At 38.9% G+C, this 22391-nt stretch overlaps 1 protein-coding gene across 5 annotated transcripts; it reads left to right on the plus strand.

Moving 5' to 3' along the window:
* The first annotated feature begins 215 nt into the window (after positions 1-215).
* Positions 216-22391, plus strand: LOC131236404 (glycoprotein 3-alpha-L-fucosyltransferase A-like). 5 transcript variants are annotated; one of them, XR_009166732.1, is made up of 8 exons: positions 220-754; positions 13241-13407; positions 17505-17746; positions 18276-18380; positions 18573-18729; positions 20459-20686; positions 21736-22074; positions 22164-22391. XR_009166732.1 is itself a non-coding variant. In XM_058233527.1 (7 exons), exons 1-7 carry the CDS (start codon positions 612-614, stop codon positions 21989-21991), a joined length of 1302 nt encoding a protein of 433 aa, XP_058089510.1. In that variant the 5' UTR covers positions 220-611; the 3' UTR covers positions 21992-22391. The 5 variants fall into 5 exon arrangements, 3 of the variants coding, with proteins under 3 accessions (XP_058089509.1, XP_058089510.1, XP_058089508.1); XR_009166731.1 differs by having other exon boundaries at positions 22200-22391; XM_058233527.1 differs by having other exon boundaries at positions 13241-13411; positions 21736-22391.

Genomic DNA, 22391 nt, shown 5'->3' on the forward strand with positions numbered 1-22391 from the left:
GTAGGCACCACGGCAAGGGCCCCACCTAATCCACTCCCCAAGGCCATGGTCCGATGTAACGAGTTGAAAGAGCTGTGGATGAAATTGCAAGGCACATCACCGACCCTGCACATCTCTCGCACGTGTGTCAATTGCCACGTGAGCAGCGAATGGCCTCTTCAATCTCTACTCGCGCGAATCACCCCCATATTCCTTAAAACAGGCATTTGATAAGACCCAGGAAAGACTCAAAAGCAATAGTAGAGACAGTCCGACGACGGAGCGATGAATCCGATCCTTTCCGTGATTTCTCAACTTTCAATCCGAAGAAAATCGCAATCCAAATAGATTTTATTCTTTCTGCACGAATTTAGAGAGAGAAGAGAGAGAAATGAAAGAGAAATCTTCGATGGACCACAGAAGAACAGCAACATCAACGGCTCACGAAGGCGCTGCTCCTCAGAGAAGATGGTCGAATCTGATGCCCCTCTTCGTCGCTCTCGTCGTCATCTCTGAGCTCACCTTCCTCGGCCGCCTCGACATGGCCAAGAACGCTGCCATGATGCATTCCTGGACTAACTCATTCAACTTCCCATCGTTTTCGTCGTCGTCGAAGACTCTATATTCGGCAGATGAAGAGGAAATCGACGTTCCGAGTCTCGATGAGAAGCGAGTCAGCGATGGGAACTGCAAGAATTGGTTGGAGCAAGAAGATGCTGTGCCGTATTCTAGGGATTTCCGGAAGGACCCCATTCTGGTTTCAGGCCTCGATGAGGTTGGTTTTCGTCCCGGTCTATTGTTTTTCAAGCGGTTTCAGATATTGGGTTTTTACAATTGCGCAGCGTTGTCTTGAATTATCTTGTTAAATTCCATTGTTTGACGAAATCGTTGGTGAGATTTGTGTTTGGGAATGTGATATTGAAGTGAGAGTTATTTCATGTTTACAATCTGTTTCATGCTATATTCGATCTCACTTTGTATTGGAAATATGCTTCTCTGATCCTGAATTATGGGAAGGTATTGCTACAAACCTCTTCATCTACTTCATATGGTTTGGATTTCACAGCTTGACTGTGATGGAAGCGATTACTCATCTATAATTCAAGATTTCTCATCTCGGTGTGGTTGGATGGCAAAGTCAACTCAGTTGACTTTAGTTCATCGACTCGTGAAAAAATGTTCTGGGGAAAAGTCCAGCCTTTTGTGTCCAGGTTTTAGCCACTGATTGACTGCTACCTCTCATAGCCTTACTTTCGGGACCGCAATTGGGATGTGGTGGTTGAAGTTCCTCGGGCAGCAGCAGTAGAGAATGCAACTTCTCTTTACTCTTTCATCTAATTTCCATGTATACAAATACATTATATGTTAGCTTTTAAAGATTGGGGCAAACTGACATAATCCCATTTACTTGGTTGTAGAAGTGAAAAAGCAAACCGAGTAAAGACTGCTTTGGGTTGATTCATGAGTGTATTGGTTGTAGATTATAATGAATAATATAATGTTAAAAATTTGTTAAATTAATGGATTTCTCAAATCCACACCGTTGTAAATACATAAATTTGAGACACAGCCAAATCCTAAAAAAAGGGGTCCTTACTCTTGCTTGGGTGGTAGACTCTCAGGAGTTCCAACACCCGGTCAAGGGTTCAAGTGTCTATAGGTGGTGAAATTCCACTAGCATGAGTGTGTGGGGTGTGTGCGTGTGTAAAAAAAAAAGAATAAAAGATTATAATGAATGGTACCACAACATAGAACAATCGAAAATGCCTCTAGCTGAGTTTTATCAAATTACACAATAACTTCCACTTCAAGAATACTGGCCCTGTTAGCAATTTGGTGGAGTTAAAAAAAAATAAATCCAAATATCAAACACATCATGCTCGGATTCTACATGGTGGAGAACGAATTAAAGGAGGGGAAGTATCCATGCATGGTCATGAAAAAACAAGAAAATAGTAGACGGAAATATCTTATAATATGTACAGCCACATGTTAGTACAAAGTCTCACTTACATGAAATGTTGCACATATATGTGATTCTTACATATCTTGAATTATGAGTCAACCTCTATCATGTCAGGCACGATATCAATCACTACCAGATTCTTGTGGGATACTTGCACTTGTGTCTTATCAGGTTTTCTGTATCACTTTCTATATATATAAAAAAAAGGCTTTCTTTATCACTGAAATCCCCAAAATTTTCTTATATTATAGTCACATTGTACAAGGTCACTGTAAAAAATCCGGAAATGTCAACCGTTATATTGAAGTTAGCATCATAGAAAGACTGAGAAAGATTGCCTTAATGTCAGTATGAACGTTAGTAGAACAGTCAAACACTTCAAGTAAAAACTGTATCAGTGAATATGAAAAGCTTTTTATGAAAAGGATACTCATATCCGTATTGGTGTCTTGCATTTTAAGAAATGGAGGGTCATATCCTCATTCTTGTATCCATCCCCTTGTCCATGTGGTATTTGAAGATTGCATTTAGTTGAGTGCCTTTATTTTTTGCATCAAGCTGGAAGAGCTGACATGATGATTAGCAGCATTAGCAAGAAGAGTGCAGAGAGCAGTAATCTTGCTGCGAGCTAAAAGTTCCCTTCCAATCATCCAATCCTGACCATATTCCTCTGTGTCTAAGTTATCTAGACATTTCAAAATCATTGTTTTATCTAGACATTTCAAAATCATTGTTTCTTGCTGCTATCCCGTGTTCTAAGTTGCATATTGGCTGTGTAGTCCTAGACTCTAGGGACCACGTCCCCATCATTCCAACGACAAAACCTTGTAAAAAATTTGAATTGAACAGTTATATTAGTACTTAGAATTTATGAATTATAAGATGTTAGTTAATGCTATTCGACAGCCGACCCCAATTAGTTGGGATAAGACTTAGATGATGATGAGCTAAGGCTAATCAATAAAATTTTGCTATTAATTTATATTGCTAATGTTAACTTTTGCTCAATGATTTAACTTAAAATTAAACAAATCTATGATCTTCACCAGCCTATCAAAAATCTAACTTTAATGTTCTATTTTTAACATTTACGGCTGACAACATTGTATGGCGAATGTCCATATACAAAGCTTTTTTTGCTGCGAGTGTGTCACTTGTATGGAACATCAAAGCTGTGCAAAATCTGTATGGACACTCTTCGGAAAAGACACATGAACATCATGAATGTGTGCATACTGTGTCTTCAAGATGCAAGAGTAGGTGGACCAGTCATTTGTGCATTGTATCTTTGCCAAGGTTGGGGGCTCAATCTCTTTCAGGCTTGTTGGGCGATGCCTTCATCAATTGGCCCGTTTTTCTCGGCGTGGCAGGGGGTAGGTATTGGGCAAAGAGGGAGTATGATATGATAATTTTCCCCTATTGTGGGTTTGTGGTCTCTTTGGAACAAATGCAACAATAGGTATTTTCCGCAATCGTCATTGTAGCTTAGATGAAGTGTTTAGTAAGGCCAAGTTGGGTGTGGTAGTATGGGCCTTGGTACTCAAGTCTTTTGCTTGTTGCCCCTTGAGTAATCTGATTCTTGTTGGTTCTTTCCTATGTAGTGTCGTGGGTTGTTGATTTCTCATCTTTGCCCTTTTTCATGTTCATTTAATAAAGTTTTTTTTTTTTTTTAAAGATAATGCAATATTATTAAGGCAAAAACGGAAAAAAAGGAAAACAAAACAAAGCAAAAAAAACAAAAAAAAAAAAACAAAAAACAAAACAAAGGAAAACCAAAAAACAAAAAAACCTACACTAAATACAAAGAGGAGCCGAAACACTCCAAACCCTAGCCCGAAACTCTCTCATTAATGCCACGTAGACACTAAATTCCCCACCTGTGTAAAAACTATATCAGCGGACACTGATTGGTTCCAAAAAACCCTATTGTTTCTTTTGAGCCAAATCGACCATAAGGAAGCCAGCAGCAAGAGCCCCCACCTCCGAGAGCCAAAGCAACCTCTTGGGTCACCATGCCAAGGCCGAAATAGGGGTTCCATCGAATCCGGCATCACCCAAGCCACGCCCAAAAATCGGAAAATATCATACTGAACAACTCGAGAGAAAATTGTGTTGCCTTTAAAAAAAGAAGAAGTAATAATAGCCTTGTTCTCTTATGAAAAGGAACAACAAGCCACCTCATTGTGCTTAGCCTTGCCTTTTCATGAAGAACTGGATTGGTCACAATCTTAATATCACCAACACAAAGAGGAGTCCGCAAGTTAGGTTGTAATCCAAGCTTCATGTACATAACCTCATCATTGGATCAAGTAATGTTCTATGGTTTCTTGCACGTCCATGAGACAAGTGAAGAGGCAAAAATCATACAACATCCATAATAGAATGCTTGACTGTTGCATCAGCAATAGACTGTCAGCCAAAGGCAAAGACGAAATGCATTCTTAATATGGAAAGTCTCAATTCTGTCTGATAAACTGATGGATCAAACTCTAAGCTATAATCAATAGGCAAGTACATGGGCAAGATAATACCATGTTCTGTATGTGATAAGAGGTCTTGTGTTAGGGTAGATAAGAACATGACCATGCTTGAATAAAATGGAATTGGTATTTGTTAGTGCAACCCGATTATTGAGTTAATGAGATCTTGACATCCAAAAAGCAACGAAATAGACAAGAGTACACCTACAAGATTGTTTGAGTAAAAGAGGGAGAAATAACTTTATTGATATCAAACTTCTTTTCTTATAATACTTAAGAAAACTTACAACTATTATGGAAAATATTTTGATTAAAATATATTTTAAATAAAAAATTATTTTAAATATATAAAATGTTTGTGGAAAAATTTGGTTTTGTGCGTGTTTAGGAATAGTCTCATATCTGAAAGGAGAGAAGAAAATTTTATTTTAATAAGTAGGGTGTTGAGTACCTTATTATTTGCTTGGTGAATCAAAGGAGTACCGAGACGTGTCATGTGCGTGTTCTAGTGTGTAGCACTAGAACACACGAGCATGCGCTAGGGCTCGGTCACGATCACGAACTCGGGCTCGGGCTTAGTGCGAGGGCATGGGCATGTAAGGCAGTGTGGCTGTAAAGGCGCTAGTGGCGCACTTTGCACTTCACATGTGCGCATCGTGCACAAATGGGTCGCTCCCTCGTGACTTTACGCGAGACAGGTGCGAGTCAGGGTGTGACAGTTGCTAAGAGAGATGGGTTAGGTGGCTGGATTCATAGTGCTATGAGTAAGAGGTTTGACAGAGACCTATCTGCCTTATATAGGAGCTAAAACTAGCTGTTTAAGAGGCCTGGTGCAATTGCTTATGCAGCAATAAACCAGACCATGTAGAAATTGCTGCATGTGGCTAGTCCAACAGTCATAAACGGCTAGCCACCATGTCTAAACGGCTAGTATGCAGCTAGTTTTTCCCACATGCAAAACGGTCAGAAACTCCCAAATAACAGCTAGTTTCTCACCAATAGTTAGAAACGGTTAGTTGTAGTTATGATCTTGAACCAGAATATCTAGCTACCCTTGCCTATATAAACTAAGCTTGGTTGGGTCATTTCAACAACACAAACTATTCGATTCATCTCCTCATTTGAACCAATAAAGCTCCAAGTGTTTTTTTGATCAAGCAAGTAGGTTCAATATGAACCTTAGCTAGCAAGTCCACAAGAACCATACCAATGTAGTGGTCTAAGCCAGCAAGAACTAGACCAGTGTAGTGGTCTAATCCAGCAAAGCTAAAAATTCTTTCTTTCCGATTTGGGGTTTTCCTTTAGTTTTTCATCTGCCAGCAAATTGTGTTTACAGAGTTTCACTAGTGGTTTCTTCGTCCTTGTTGAACACAGAACCACACACAGGCTTGTTGTATCCTAGAAGCTATTTGCCTACAACCTGTCAACAATCTCAATTACTTTGAGAAGGGGCGAATAACGCTTTAAGGACAGCGTGATCACACATGCTTCAGCCTATCCTTAATATTTTGGGTTTCTTTTCTTCCAATAGAATCTAAAGACAATCCTAATGAATCTTTAATGAAAATCCCCCCAACTATCAAATTGATTTCAAATCAATATGTATTTTATTTAATAAAAATCCCACCAACAAAGATTTGGCCTAAAATAACAAAAATACATCCTACTAAATACCCCTAAAATCTTCAATCATATGTTCCGCATTAGTCATCCAATTTTTCACAAAAGGCAAATGTGATATTTGACGTGAGGCCCCAAATCTTATCACAAACAGTTCAAAATTAACACATGTTGGGCCCTAACTAAGGTGGGCCATAAGCCTACATCATCCCCCCCAAGTGGGAAAGAACTTGACTCCAACTACTTGGACGCTTTATACAAGTGGTAAAGGCATCATTCCCCTCGAGTGGGAAAGAACTCGACTCCAACTACTTGGATGCTTTATACAAGTAGTAAAGGTTTCAATTCATTGCTCAAGATACATGTGTATTTAGAATAGGGCTTGTTTTGCTATTTCATTAAATTTGTTTGTATTGCCTCATTGAATCGTCTTCATTTGCAACACATTTAATTTACTCTTTTTATTTTTTCGAGTCATTTGTTTATATCACTAATAACTTCATTTTGCACATCAAACACCTCGCCGTGATACTCGAGCAAATCCACCACATTGATAGTTGGTGAGATATCTAAGTCATCTAGTAACTTGATCTTTTAGGCGTTTGTCACTCAACTTCTCCTTGATTTGCCATGGACCAATCTTCTTAGACTTGAGCTTGTTGTAAGTTCCCTTTGAAAACTTTTCTTTGCGGAGATACACCATAACCAAGTCACATTCTTTATATATCTTCTCATGATGATGTTCCTTTGTGGGTTCTCGATATTTGGCTCTATACTCTTTGATTTCCTTTTTATGCTTCTTTTTCTTCATTCTCTTTCTTCTTTTGAACTTCTTCATGCTGGACCATTCATTCAACAAGAGTTTAGCTTGTTTGGCCGGACTCATTCAGTAATGTGCAAGATTCGGCATGTTCGAACTTGGCGCCAAATCAATATGATGTTGAATGTTCCTCATGGGAGGAAGTTTGAGTTCTTAGGGCACCAAGTCTTGATATTCACATAGGAGCTTCTACATGAGAAGCGGAACATCCAATTGTTTTGCTTCTTCTTAGCAACTAAGACATGGATGATATCAATTTCTGTTCTTTTTTTAAAGACCTTTTTACACCGAGATTTTTTACATTCTATCATATTTGAAAATCGGAAGTTGTTTAATTGGGTGCAATGTTATATTAACTCCATCCTTGATGAATGAATAGGTGTTAATGGGAGTCAAATGCACCATATCTTGGTCCCACAATCACAACCTCCCTAACACAATGTGGTATGCATACATGGGGACCACATTACCTCATCCTTGTACTTAGATCCAATAGAAAAGGAAACCAAGCACCTGGAGTTGACAGATTTGAGCCAACGAATCTGGTGTGGGCATGGATGCTTTTATTATTTGATATTTAATTTATCCACAATTTCTTATGAGACAATGTTCTCACTACTCCCTTGTTTTCTAAAATCTTGCATATCTTCCTAATGGAAGTGCAAGTGGTGTGGAAGATATTGTGTCTTGATCATCGCCCTTTATCAATCACCCGATGCATCGATATCATAGTCCGTTGGATAAGCAACGACTTGCCTCTATCACCATACACATCTACTACATCTTCCCTAACATGTCCCTATCCTCATATGCATGTTTTTCATATTTTGTCATCTTTGGCTTTCATTTGCATGCATTTGGGAGTGTCTTCAACATATTCTCCTTCCTCAGAGAAATTTACTTTAATTGTGTACTAATGTTCAGGACAGGGCAGTGAAAAGAATGTTATCCTGGTTGTCAACACTTAAAACACGTGAAATGAGTGTCGTTTTGCCCCGTTTTGGGGATACTAGCCCCCCCTCTTCCATAAGTACCTCCCCCCAAGTTAGGGCTTGGCTTCATTGTTGAATGTTGGCATATTGTACCTTGACCTATGGGAGGCCCGTGGTTGCCTTACGTGGGAAGTTAGCATATTGCCCCATCATTGATGACGGTCTTAGTGGGGCACCAAATTGTCTCTCAAGCCCCCAATTAATTATCCCCTTTGCTTTTAATGTAAGTGTGTAGGCATCAGACATCTTAAATACATCCTTGAAGGCCAATTCATTTCTCATGTTTGGGTTAAAACCGTTAAGATATCTTGGAATCTTTTGGCTTTCATATTCACAAAACCAAAAGATTCCAGGATATCTTGTCGCTCATTAGATGAGCTGGTGGAGACAGCATAGTGTGTGTGAGTGATCTAGGGTTCAAACCTTAGTAGTTTTACCTTCCGAAAAAAACAAAGAAGCCCTGCCCGTGATGTTAATGTATGGAACTTGGTATTATTCATTTTATTGATTTGTTTCCTTAACGTAGATTGTGACATCCTTGATAGAGGACACAGACATAAGTCACAGGCAATTTTTTTTTTTTTTTAAAAAAAAAAACTTCTTTTTCTTATTTTGCAAGAATTTACTTTGTCCTTACCTTGACAAATTCATTTGGCTAGGAGATTATCCCTCCATGTTAATGCATGGCCGGAAAACGTCATAGTTGCTAACTTAACTTTATGACTTTTCGCAATTTCCTTATACTCGGACACCTTTTCCACATTGCTTGCCCAATTGATGAAGTCGTCAAGATGCAAATGTCTAAGGAATTCTTAAAATTCTACCTTAATTCCAGGCTCTCTATCACGTTTCGACAATTGAAGGATTCAATCATTGGGGGTCATTTGGGAGCTTATATTGGAATGATTTAGAATCTGAATCACAATTATCATAGAGTCGATGTGAATTGGAATCCTCAGTTGTGTTTGGTAGCTTGTAATTTGAATGCACTGGAATCCAAAATTGTGTTTGGATACCTGTAATTGGAATGCATTCGAATTCTTTAATCACATGAACTTGAATTTGATTAACTAAATTAGCTTTAATATCCCAAAATTGCATTTGGATACCTGTAATTAGAATGCATTGGAATTCTTTAATCACATGAACTAGAATTTGATTAATAAATCAGCTTTAATATCCCAAATTAGTGTGCATGTCATATTTGACAGAATGATTGTAATAAGCCCATTGGAATATATAATTTGGCCAAAAATTGGCTTGGGTGGGCCACAAACATAAGGATCACAGACAAGTGGCTCGCCAATGTTTTTTAACTGTCCATTTAGATGGTCAACATTTGGACAATTCAAATAATTCTATTGGTGTGATTTTAGTGGTGCAACTAGGGTGTCCCATATCCGTTATGATATGGCTGTATCGGCCAATACGTAATGGTAACGGCCGACACCGTTACGTGATACGGGTTCGAAACGGGCAACCCCCTGATTCTATGACAGTAACGGCTGTTACGGGGCTGTTACGGGCCATAACGGCCGTTACGGCCTCATAACGGCTGTTACGGGCCTAAAGAAAATAGGAAAAAAAAAAACATACTTTTTTTTTTCTTCTTTTCTTCTTCTTCTTCTTCTCCTTCTCCTTCTTCTTCCTCTTCTTCTTCTTCTCGGACTGCTGCGGCTGCGGCCATTCTTCTTCTTCTTCTCTCTCTCTCTCTCTCTCTCTCTCTCTCTCTCTCTCTCTCTTCTTTCCCTCTTTTCTTTTTGGTTTCCCTCTCTTTCTTCTTTTTCATTTCGGTATCGAAAACGGAATGGATTGCGTGGCTGCGGTGCACGCTGAACAGTGCACTTGCATTGTTTTATTACATGGGCCCGCCTTAATTTATGTGTAGTATATCCATGCCGTCCACTATAATGTTTATTTTCCATCGAACCTGTTGATAAGGTCACATAAACTTTGACCTTGATGAAGGGATAACACAAATAGTAGCTTGATCAAAAAAAAAAAAAAAAAAGTCTTGTGGTTCACCTAAGATTTGGATCAGCCTCATTTTTTGAACCAGGCCCTAAAATAAGTTGGCAAAAAGGATGGCCCACATGGATATACAACAAATGTATTAAGGTGGGCCCCACTTTTAAAGGAATACTCACTAGTGGTCCACCGAATATTTAGATCTACCTGAATTTTTGGACCATGCCTTAAAATGAGTTGCAAAACAAATTGATGGCATTGATATACAAATACATCGAGGTGGCCCGCCTGGCCCACTGGTGGTCTACCCGAGATCTGGATTTACCTTTTTTTTTTTTTCCAATTATTTTTTGAAATAAGACCATTTGATATTTTTCATTTTTCACTGTCGAATAAATGTCCACTAATCCATTAGTGGGATAAGAGCCAATAGATTGCATTAATTTGAGGTTAGTTTGGGGCATCAAATGGTCCTCGAACCAGCCCCGAATCGACTACACTATTTACCTCAATTTAATTTTAAGCTTGTTATAAAAGATTTATGGGGAAAAATGATATCAAATTGTTAGGTATATGAATTACATAATAGGATACAAAAGTCCCTAAACTCTATATATTGAAATAAAATGCATGTGAGTCACGAAGTATGCACTGCACTAATACTATAAATAAAAGGAAAACTTGAAAATATAAGATGTTTTGGTATTACATTCATCATAATAAATTTATATAGATATTATATAGTTAGAAAACTAAATATAAAAGGTTTGCAATTAATTCCAGGTTGTTTGGTTCATAAATTCATTAGACAGTCCGATACAACTTCTCATCAAAGAGTGGACCGTTTCACCACCATAAACATGTTCCAATTTATAAATGAATACATATTTGGAATGCTTAGAATATTCCGGATTTAATCCATATTTTTTTAAATATTTTTTTGGAAAAAAAATTGCACCGTTACGGGCCGTTACGCCCTCGTATCGCCGTTACACCCCCGTATTCGTATCGGTATCGGTGGGCACCGTTACGCCAACCGATACCGATACCGAATACCTTGGATGCAACCAATAATTGGATTGTTTTGGGGTATCATCAGTATGTCATGTGTATGGCAAATTAGTAGCCATACACATGGATACGCTTCAAGGTCAATTGGTGCTTCCTTAGAGACGTGGATACGCTTCTCAAGGCCTGGCATGGTGTTAGACTAGGTAAACCAAAATCTTGGGGTTGGCGGATGGCGATTTTGGCGACTTGGTGGGCTGTTTGGATAGAAAGAAACAACCGGTGTTATCGGAACGAATTGAAGCCCTCCCACTTAGTGTCTTCCTTTGTTAAGTGTTTGATTGCTGAATGGGTTTCCCATATGGATGGGTTTAATGTTGATCTAGCCTTTCTAGAGGCCTAATTGGTTCTGCTACCTCAACAGTTCCTTTTCTCTTGTTTTTCCCCCCCCCTTTTTAATACAAGTTGTCTTTAAAAAAAATTAGTAGCCTAGCGACACATCTGTTACTCATGTGACTCTCCTGCCTTTGAAAAGGGAGCCCAAAAAGGCTTGTCACACCAATTACACTGAATTTACAACAAAACAAAGGATTTCAAAAGACACCAAAAATGAACTTTTCATTTACCATCGATTCCATTTACCTTCGAGTACATGGCGTGAAATGCACCAAAAAGGGCATTTACACCCAATTACCACTGAATACACCCAAATACAAGGTGCCAAACAACACCTTAGTGTTTTCACAAACCAAGCCACTTCTTGTTGGTTAGGACCTTTGTGGGGACCTTCTCCTACGTGTCCACATGCTCCAACCTCAATCACTGTATTTCCTCCACGCCTGATCTTTCACTTGATTACTGAGATTTTGTAACGTATGCGTGAGTTAATTTACTTGTTCTATCTGTGAGTGCGCGAATCAATTGGGTTGCACAAATTCTTCTTGTATCACCCCCTTTGAAGCTATTAGGAGATTATGTAGAGCCAAAATTCTCCCAATGATCACCCACTTTGATTCCAAAATGTTGCAACCTGATAATTGACTCAATGAGATCTCGACATTAGAATTGCAAAGAAATGGACAAGAGTACCCTCACAAAAATATTTGAGTGGAGAGGAAGAAATAACTTTATTGATATCAAACATCTTTTCTTATAATACAATACTTAAGAAAACTCACAACTCAATTTTTTTTGTAATGCCTACCTCCTACTCTACCCCCATTTTATAGACCCCAATGACAAGTGGATCTTTAATGGAACTGCTCCCCCGCCCAAACTGCTAGAGTGATTTGAAATCAAACTGTGGTTTTTTTTAAGAAAATAAAATCCAACTAACAAAGATTTTGCTTAAAATAACAAAAACAAATCTACTAAATACTACCAAAATATTCAATCATATCTTCCACATCAGCCACCCTATCTTCCTCAAACAGCAAATGAGATCTTTGACATTTAGGCCCTAAATCTCGCCCCAATTAGTCCAAAATCAGCACATGTTGGGCCCTACGGTGGGCCATGGGTCTACATCAATTGGACTGTTTTGTAGGAGGAGAAAAGGTCTTTAAACAGTTTGCCTATTAAAAAAAAAAGAACTTAAAAAAGAAAAAAGAACTGTGATTATGGGGGATCTCAATGGATGAAAAGAAAATGGAAAAGCATTTAAAACAACTTCTAAAATACCTGGAAGTAAAAAGATGGTCCTTTTGTTTTCTGATTTTTAAAAATATTCACAGGAAAAATATTTTGGCAAGATTGGCATCCTTCTCTTTCTTTTCCTTTTTTATTTTTATTTTTCCAGAAGGGGTCTGGGTGCTATTATGCAAGCTGCACACTGAGCAGGAAACCACCATACATGCCGCATACATGCACATTAATTTTGGACCATTCAAATTGTGGCCTCATTAGTGGATGGAGCATAGCCTAACATCACACCCAAAAAAGAAAATAAAAAAATTTGCCTCCACTCTTTCAAAAAACATGTTTTGTTTCCATTTTAATAAATTATGCATAAGACGTGCACAGTAGCTTAGTAAGACGAGATAAGATACTTGAGATGACACTTCCTTTTTCTGGTAAACAAGTCCAAGGCCTTATGGTAAGATCAGGAAGCACACACAAGAATGATGAAGGGAATGTCCTGAGAGTCTAGATCTTAGAAGTCTACTAAAGTTGTTTATGATCTGCTCATGGTTTATATATGTCATGACTCGTGGAAATATCAAAGTTTGGTTGGATTGTTGCATTACTGTTTTTGACTTTGTGAGAAACCTCTACATACCAAAATGTATGTGATCTTTTTTTTTTGGGTGGAATTTCTCTGAGCTGAAAAGAAATGACCCATTGGGGTCCATGAGTATGATTATGGTTATTATATTTGAACCATTTTTTTTGGTGCACTATTATCCAGGAGTGGAATTCGTGCTCTGTGGGGTGTAAGTTTGGACATGATTCTGCGTCAGATAAGAGACCTGATGCTGCATTTGGATTACATCAAGACCCAAAGACAGCTAGGGTCCTGCGATCCATGGAATCCTCGCACTACTATCCAGAGAACAACATTGGTCAGGCACGACGGTGGGTAAGCACAATCTGAATTGTCTTAAAAAAGAAAAGAAAAGAATGTGTACTGCAAACAAGAATATTAAAAAATTAGGAACGTTAGTCTGACTGTCCCATGTTCTGTAGAGCAGAAAATAACAGCCATGACTGTCTGGGACCATTTTACGCTGCAATGGTCGTAACCTCCTTTTCCTTTTCTATCTTTGTCGTTTTAACATCCTACTATGTATGGCTGTCTTAAGTGGCAATGATTAATGGCTGCAAAACAACCATGTCATTGATATGCTGCTTATCATATGAAAATATTAAGACAAATTTGTCAGGAAAGTAAAGTTTATATGGACAGTGGGTTGCAAAAATTAAAATATGTATTGATGCATCTATTTTAAACTCTAAACAATCAGCTTATGAGGTTTTGTTAATCATTCCGGTTATCTTACTCATCATCTCTGAAAATGGATGCACATGTATAATCACCTGAGAACTGGTGCGCATGAGAGCTCTAATGCGACACACCATGATTTGTTGCTGATGTCTGGACCGACCATCAGATGTGTCCCATAAAATTAATCCTAGGGCCCAAAATGAGGCTGATCCATGATTCATGTAAGCTACACCAAGGGAGACAGTTGGGAGAGGGACACCCACTGTTGATTATGTATGGGACCCACCATGCTATGTATGTGGAATTTGTACTCTACAGCCCCTTCATCTGCCATGGATGAACGGGCATGCATAAAATCAAGCCATTTTGCACATCCGGTGGGCCCTAGTGAAATAAAGGTTGGGCATTCCCTCCCAACTATTTCCCTTGTTGTGGCCCACCTGACTCATGAATCAGCCTATCTTTGGGCATGGCCCTAAGCATCTGATGGTCAGAGTGGATGCCAACTACAGATCACAGTGGGGCCCACCCCATTTGCCCCATTGAATGAGATCTCATGTGCACCAGTTCTCAGGTAATCATTAATACACACATGCATGTGCACACACATGCATGAATCAGCTCGATTTTTGGGCCCTGGCCCAAACACCCTAACATGATGTGACCAATGTTTTAAATATCGTTATCGCATAATGTATCGCACCCTTTGGATACGGATACATATCAGTTATCGCATGGGATATATCGGTTGTATCGCGTAATGTATCGCTGTTGTTGGGAAACATGGGAACATTGGGAAACATGGGAACATTGGGAAATTGGTCGATTTTTTCAATGAAACTTCAGGGATTGTTGAAGAAGACATCAATACACACATTACAAAAAAAAAAAAAGTGCACATAATAGGGGTTTCCTTTGTTTGGGGTCCTAATATATGCACTTTCCAATTGAACTGATACAAGTATATTCAAAGTCTATTCATATAATTTATAAATGTAAGAAGACATGTATGGAAACACAAGCAATACATTCAAAAGAAAAAGAAGAATCACTAGATAAGGTTAAATACATGTTTAATTTTATATTTGGATACAAAGATTGCAACTGATTTGCAAGAAATTGAGAAATTTCAAATTTTCTCAATTTTCCACAACTTGAACCATCTCCCCCAAATCTTGAAATCGAAGTTCCAAATCCATGATTTTTCATGGAAAACATGAAGAATCATAGATTTGTAACCATTTGACATTGGTTTAACATGATTTACAATAAAAACATAGATCGGAAATCAAAAATGCCCATAGGATCGAATGGGTGGGATATATCGGCACTACATGTGTGTTTCGTATCACACAGGTGGGATACAAGATATATCGTGGGATATATCAGCTGATATTGTCGATATTTAAAATACTGAATGTGACACATCTGATGGTCAGAGTGGATTCCAGCAACACATCACATTGGGGCCCACCCCATTTGCCCCATTTGGTGTATACGAGAGCTCTCATGCGCACTGGTTCTCAGGGGTATATATATGATTTAATATAAGATTGATATCTGCTCGTGCATTTGGTCTCTACTAGAGTTTAAAATGCCACGTCAGCTTAGTTTATTGGGTAGTGCTTGAAATATTAGCCCATATGTATCAAATCGGCTCATATTTGTCACTTTCTAAAATGGTTAATTGGATGAAGCATATTTTATTACTAGTCGCAACATATAAATATTTTTCTCGGCATATACGTACCATTAAATTGATGGAAGAACCGATACCTTGCTTTCAGTTGGCTGATATTTAGGACCTCATAAATTCAGCTTCCAGATTTGGGTTTCACTTCTTCCTAGAACTGCATGTAAATGTCAAAACCAACTTTTAGGGGAAAAAAAGTATTTAAAGTCAAAACCATGGTGTGTATAAAAGATTCCAAAGTTGCGGAAATGTTGTTTTTATCATGCTTCTGAATCGGGCTCATATTGGTCAGATTTTTTTTAAAGCAACACACACACAAATAGGAAAAATTGAGATATTCACAAATCTATCATTTTTTTTTTTTTGACCATGTATTCAATGATGTATCATACCATTCTTTGGTAAGAATCTTGTCCTGGTGGGTTGACCTACTGTAAGTTCTGGTGCTGATGAGAGAGAGAGAGAGAGAGAGAGAGAGAGAGAGAGATCAGGTGCAAATGGCCCAAAAAAAAAAAAAATCCAAAAAATGATTAAAAAAGAAGATCTTCAAATTTGGTAGTTTTTGGTAGATCTAGGAGTATAATAAATATAAATATGAATTTCAACAACGATCAACAACAAAAAAATGGAATTTTATTATTATTATTATTATTATTATTATTTTTACCTCTTTTCCAATTTTTTCAAAAACGGCCCCAAACTGTTTTGATCATTCAAATCGGCTGAAATCCGATGTTTTGATCCTCCAAGAAGCTATTAATAGCACTGAAAATCCCTATAGGTTGATGTATTTGATTGATTTGGAGGCTTGGGGGAGAAATGAAGGAGAGATATAAAAAATGGGCATTTTTTCCCTTTTTATGACCGATACAGGTACAACATATTGGTGTCGATACGGCCCAATACGGTACAACTGATACCAATATGGCCGATACAAGCCCGTATCACGTATCATATCAAGCCAAGATAGACACGGTAGGCCCATATCGGTCGATATGATACCGATTTTTTGATCTGTCTTATACAAGGTTTCTTCTACACGCCTCTCTAACAAGTTTGCCTGCATCGGCAGCCGCAAAGTCATCTGATGTGAATCAAGTGCACATATATTGATTTGGGTTTAAAGTTACATTAAACTGTTAAATCATGGTCAATATTTAATGGAAAATAACAGTTTTTTTTTTTTTTTTTCCTTCATTTTTAACACTACACGCTTCTGCAGGTAATTGGATTAGAGAGATATTTCATGGGAACATGTTGGTTTCCTTATTTTGGTCTTTTAATGCATATCTTTAAAACCTACACAGAAATTACGTGGAGAACAAAATTATAGAAAAAAAAAAAAGGTTCCAAAATGGGTCTAAAATACTGGCTGAGGAGAAGAAACTCAACAAGCATAAATACAAGGTTTTCAGATAATCAGGAATAGTGAGTTTCATACAGACAGAGAGGCATATGTGATTTCATAGGTTTCAGAGAAAACTCTCACATCAGCTGTGAATATCGTACCTATTGATATCAGTTCTCAAAGAGTTGGAGTGGAACAACATCTTGGTCTGGCAACATTTCATCTATTTTAGGACACCTTGTAAGTTACAGTAAGAATGGGAGGGTTTTAAAATTGCATTGAAGTAAATAAAACTTATTATCTAGATGTTAAATGATTTCTGTTGGTTGTTTAAGCCCAGCAGTCTTCTTCTTCTTCTTCTTCTTCTTTTTTTTTTTTTAATTTTTTAATGTCAATTATTTTCCACTGGATAATGGGATTTTTAACACCCACCCTTTTGATAGATACTCCCTTTTTTCATACTGCTGGTAACCCAATAGTACAATATGCACTACAGTATGTTCAAAACTAGAAATAGTGTGTATTTACCAAAAGGGGTGGTGTAAATAGTGTTTCCCTAATTGCTCTCATCATTCCCCATATTGTCACAGTTCCTGTTGTCATATATCAGTCATGCATGTTACTTGAACCCTTGCTTCATTAGTAATTCAAGAGACATTGATCGTTGTCATTTTTGCTTGTCACAGGAGAGGGTACCATGTTGTAATGACAACTAGTCTCTCCTCTGATGTTCCAGTTGGTTATTTCTCATGGGCCGAGTATGACCTTATGGCGCCAATGCATCCCAAGTCTGAGAGTGCCCATGCAGCTGCCTTTATTTCCAATTGTGGAGCACGCAACTTTCGCTTGGAGGCCCTTGATATGTTAGAAAAGTTGAATATCAAGATTGATTCTTATGGTGCTTGCCATCGGAACAGTGATGGCAGAGGTATTTATTTATGGAAATTTTACTACATTACAGTACTTCGCATCTTGTTAGTTACTCAACATGATAACAGAAGGCAACCCATTGATGTCTTTGCTACTTTATAAAAGCACTTTGCACTTTTAACTTCATTAGTGTATCCATGTACAAGCAGTGATACAGTAAGATTTCTTCTTACTGTATTCCAGTACAAATTTCTGTGGGGTCCAAGTGGGCCCACTGCAATCGAGCGGTGGGGTCCACCACAGATTGCACATGGCCATAAAATCACCATGATTGGATGATCATTAATCATCCAATTAAGGGCCTGCAAAACGAATGGTAAGACTAAAAATGGTTCCACCCCTGATTGCAAGTTGCCCCACCAGGACCCCATTGAAAAATTTGCACCAAAACACAATAAGAAGAAAGTGAGAGCCAAAGACATTGTAGATACTTGGTTGGGTGGCTCTTTTCATTACATCTTTTAGGTGATGATGTCATTCAGTTATAGTATTGTGCATAGAATAATGTACTTCCTGTTATTTGACAGTGGACAAATTAGACACTCTGAAGCGCTATAAATTCAGCTTGGCTTTCGAAAATTCCAATGAGGAAGACTATGTCACAGAGAAATTCTTCCAATCTCTTGTTGCTGGTATGCCAGCTACACTTCACAGTTACACGATTATTTTTCTGCTTCATTTGGGGGATTCAGTTTGATCTGAATACATAAACCATAAAGAATCCTGCCTTCTCAAATTTAGGGATTTTGTGGCACTTCTAATTTAATGAAATCTTTGTACTGTTATTCTCATGCTGTTGCTTCCATACTGAAATGACGTTGCAGGTGCTGTCCCTGTGGTCATTGGCGCTCCAAATATCCAAGATTTCGCCCCTTCTCCCGTTTCAGTTTTACATATCAGAGAACTGAGCGATGTTCCTTCCATTGCCAAGACCATGAAATACCTTGCGGAAAATCCCAATGCCTATAATCAGTCAGTAAGGTAACTCTCAAACAACCAATTTCCATCTAACATATTGACAAGGGCCTCACACTTTGCCTGCTACTTCCAACTTTTCAAGCTACCTCCAACTTTTGAAGAGAACTGGATGCAAGATATTAAAAAGCAGTTACATAATGGCCGTAATGGTAACGGTAGGACATGTTACGGGGCTGTAACACCCAATCTGGAAAAAAAGGGTCCATAGTGGGCTTGTAACACCCATAACAGCTGTTACAGGCCTGTAACTGATCAATATGGGGCCGATACTTTTTTACCTTCAAATTTTTTTTTGACTGTTATAGGGCTCGTAGGCCCACATCATAGCAGTAATACACCCAGTCATTATGCTAGTTGTTACCGTTATCCAATACCTTTACTGGATGAAAAATAAAAAATAAAAAATCTGAGCAGTGTTATCATCTTCCACCACCATACACGTGGCCAAATATCTACTGGTGCACCACATGGATGGCCATAGCCCATTGCATGGATTGGAAGATCCTATCCATTCAACCACTGCGAGTGCTCGAATTATGTTGAACTTTAAGACATCTGTCCGTTTGCAAGCCACTGATAGGATGGCTCCTTCATGGATTGAAGACTCGGACCTGGTCGGACACAATCTGCTTTGACACCAGAGGTCACTCCTGACTTGGGCGAGTCACGACTAGACTTGAAACTGGACGAGTTGCTGAGTCTTAAAACCATGGCTACCATAGGCCACTTGCCTTAATTGTTAGGTTATGATCCATCCACCTGATTCCCATCAAATTAATTGTTCCAATCATTGAAACCAAATGCCTTGTGTCCAGTGGATGTGTTTTGGTGTGCACTCATGAAAAGTACCATTCCTTGTTTCTATGTCATTCCGTGGGTCTATGATATTTTGTCTTCAGTAATTCAAGAAGGTTTCCCCATCTTGTTTGGTTTCCATTATTTGAGCTATCAACTACTAATATTGTCCTTGTCATCCTCCATAATTGTCCTTATCATCCTCCATAATTGCTCCTTGTTTGGATCCTTGTATCGGTTGATCCTAGATTGGTCAATCCGGGATGTCAGTGAACGAAAGATCAGCCAATCAAGGAGTCACCAATACATGATTGATCACTCCCCCAGGACTGGGAAGTCCATCGAGACAGGCCCTTAAATACTTTTAGCAGTCAGCTTGGGCTGAAATGAATTACTAAAATGGAGGAATTATAGTTTCCTCGAGCTGAAGATATGCACAGTATTCTCCAGTTTTCATTTTGAATGAGGACCATGTTTTATTGTTCCAGACCCCTGCATTGGTCTGTTGGAATGCGCCACTGAAAATGCCCTAAAAACTCCCCAACCTGAAGAGGCTAACCTTTCAATTTGCAGCCTGCAAATATATGTTAAAGAAGAGAAATATAGTGATGGATCACCCTCAACTGAAAAGAGTCCTAATCTTGGTGGCTGGAATCTTCCTTTCTGGGAGACTGTTTGGCCAATTTCAAACCAAGATGTTCCCCAACAGAACAGTGGTCTGCATCAATGAATCATGGGCCCCACTTGTAGTTTTATCCACTGAAGACCCGCATGATGTCCATATCCTGGGGTCAAGGATCATATCAATCCTCAAAATGCATTTTGGTCCCCATGGAATCTCAAGGGATGCTGGTTATTTCTCACAAAGTCGTGGGAGCCATTTGCCTTTTTCCTGGCTACTTGATGAAGTTGATAGCTGGGCATCTATTGTGCATAGGTGGAAGTACGAGGGTCCATCTGATTCTTTCAAGGCCCTTGTGGACATGGCAGCAGTCCACTCATCTTGCCGTCTATGCATTCATCTCGCTACAAAGATTAGAGAGCAAGAAGAAAAGAGCGCTAGGTTCCAGAAACGCCCCTGCAATTGCACCAGTGGCCCAGGAATTGTCTATCACTTGTTTGTGAGGGAAAGAGGGAGGTTTGAGATGGAGTCTATCTTCCTGAGGTAAATTTCTTCTTCCTTTTCTTTTTGGAGGATAACAACATTTATCACCCGTAAGCTTAGCTTTTCCATGGAATAAAGATATCTCTTCTGTCTAATCTAGCTGGAGTTCTAATTATGGGCATGCCCTCTTGCAGTTACCAATGCTAGCTAACTGGGTCCTGGCTTTTGCCTCCTTTCCATTTCTCTTTTCCAAACAGATATGTGATCATGACATGAATTTCAGAAGTACTATGAAATGGCATAGCCACTGCATCATATGGCAAACATCTATGTTGACCAGCACTGTTGATCTGGTGGCTGCCATTTGGATGACGTATCATCCAAAAATTGTAGTGATTGGGCAGTTCTGACTAACTGCGTTGTGTGTTTTGTGCATTGAATATGGACTGTCATTCATTTTTGAGTGAGGAGTCCCTTTTTCAGGCCATTGCCAGTCTTACTGCCTTTCTTCTTGGGATGTGTCCCATCTACATAGCAACCCACCAAATTAACACTCCTCGTCACCAGTGGAAGTACCAATTGTAGAATATAGATGTTGCAGCGCTCATTTCATTGAACTCTAACTACATTGATCATCACAGCATTTTGCCTTCCTTTTCCAGTATCTTTTTCAAGGAATTATAACATTTTCAGTATACTCGGGTTTTCAGTTTGTGCTTGTGGGGCCATTGCGTCAATGATCTGGGCAATTGCTCTGTTGGGCCCCACTGTGGATGGACCATGTGCTGAAAATCCCTGCAACAGGACAACACATGGCCTAGAAATAGTCAGTTGAGAATAGAGAAAGCAGCAACCATCCAGACTCCACATTCAACTGAGAAAAGGCTGGCAAGCTCCATCTTCTACGGAAGCCCAACAGACCAATGGTTTGGATTGGCAAACCCTGGGCCCCACATGGACAACATTAAAACCCAAGTATATTGTAAACATCCCCAGTTTGGGGTATCATATACATAACTGCTCTCTCCTATTGCAGCCACCAAAGAATTCTCCATGTTTAATTTAAATGGTCAAATAGCTATCATCTCATCCCTTGCACTGTTGACCAGGTCTGGCGACTTGACCTTAAAAGCTATGAAGTCTGCTGTGGTCGTGAAGTTTAAGTCCCTTAACCACATACCCATCTGGAAACAAGAAAGGCCGGAAAGTATAAGAGGAGGGAACGAATTGAAAGTTTACAGAATATATCCCGTCGGCCTCACCCAAAGACAAGCCTTACACACCTTCAGATTCAGCAGCGACGATGATTTCAGTAGATACGTGGAAAGCAACCCCTGTGCCAAGTTCGAAGTTATGTTCGTCTAGCAATCCCTCACCCTACCTAACTTTGGGCCCATCATGACAGCGGGCCCCACTGGAACCTCATTAGCTGGAGACTTGGAGTTCAGGTAATTTCCGTTGACTTGTTTTGTTCTTCTCGTTTCACATCTTGTAATCTAAATGTTTATTCATCAAGATGATTGAGTTGGATATACAGAAGAAAAGATGGCCTGGTTTTTTTGGCACGATGCAGTGATGATCCTGGTTTTGGGGATATCCCACTCGGAGGTTTGTTCAAATACATCTGATGAATTGTAATACGATACATCCCGACTTATCCTTTGACTCTGGGTCATCTTCCAATGATCTAAACTGTTTATACAATGAGTGCCATTATTTATGATGGAGAGTCAACATTTAAATGCTCTCAATTAGATTATTTCAA

The sequence above is a fragment of the Magnolia sinica genome, chromosome 2, assembly GCF_029962835.1.
Source record: "Magnolia sinica isolate HGM2019 chromosome 2, MsV1, whole genome shotgun sequence".
Lineage (NCBI taxonomy): Eukaryota > Viridiplantae > Streptophyta > Magnoliopsida > Magnoliales > Magnoliaceae > Magnolia > Magnolia sinica.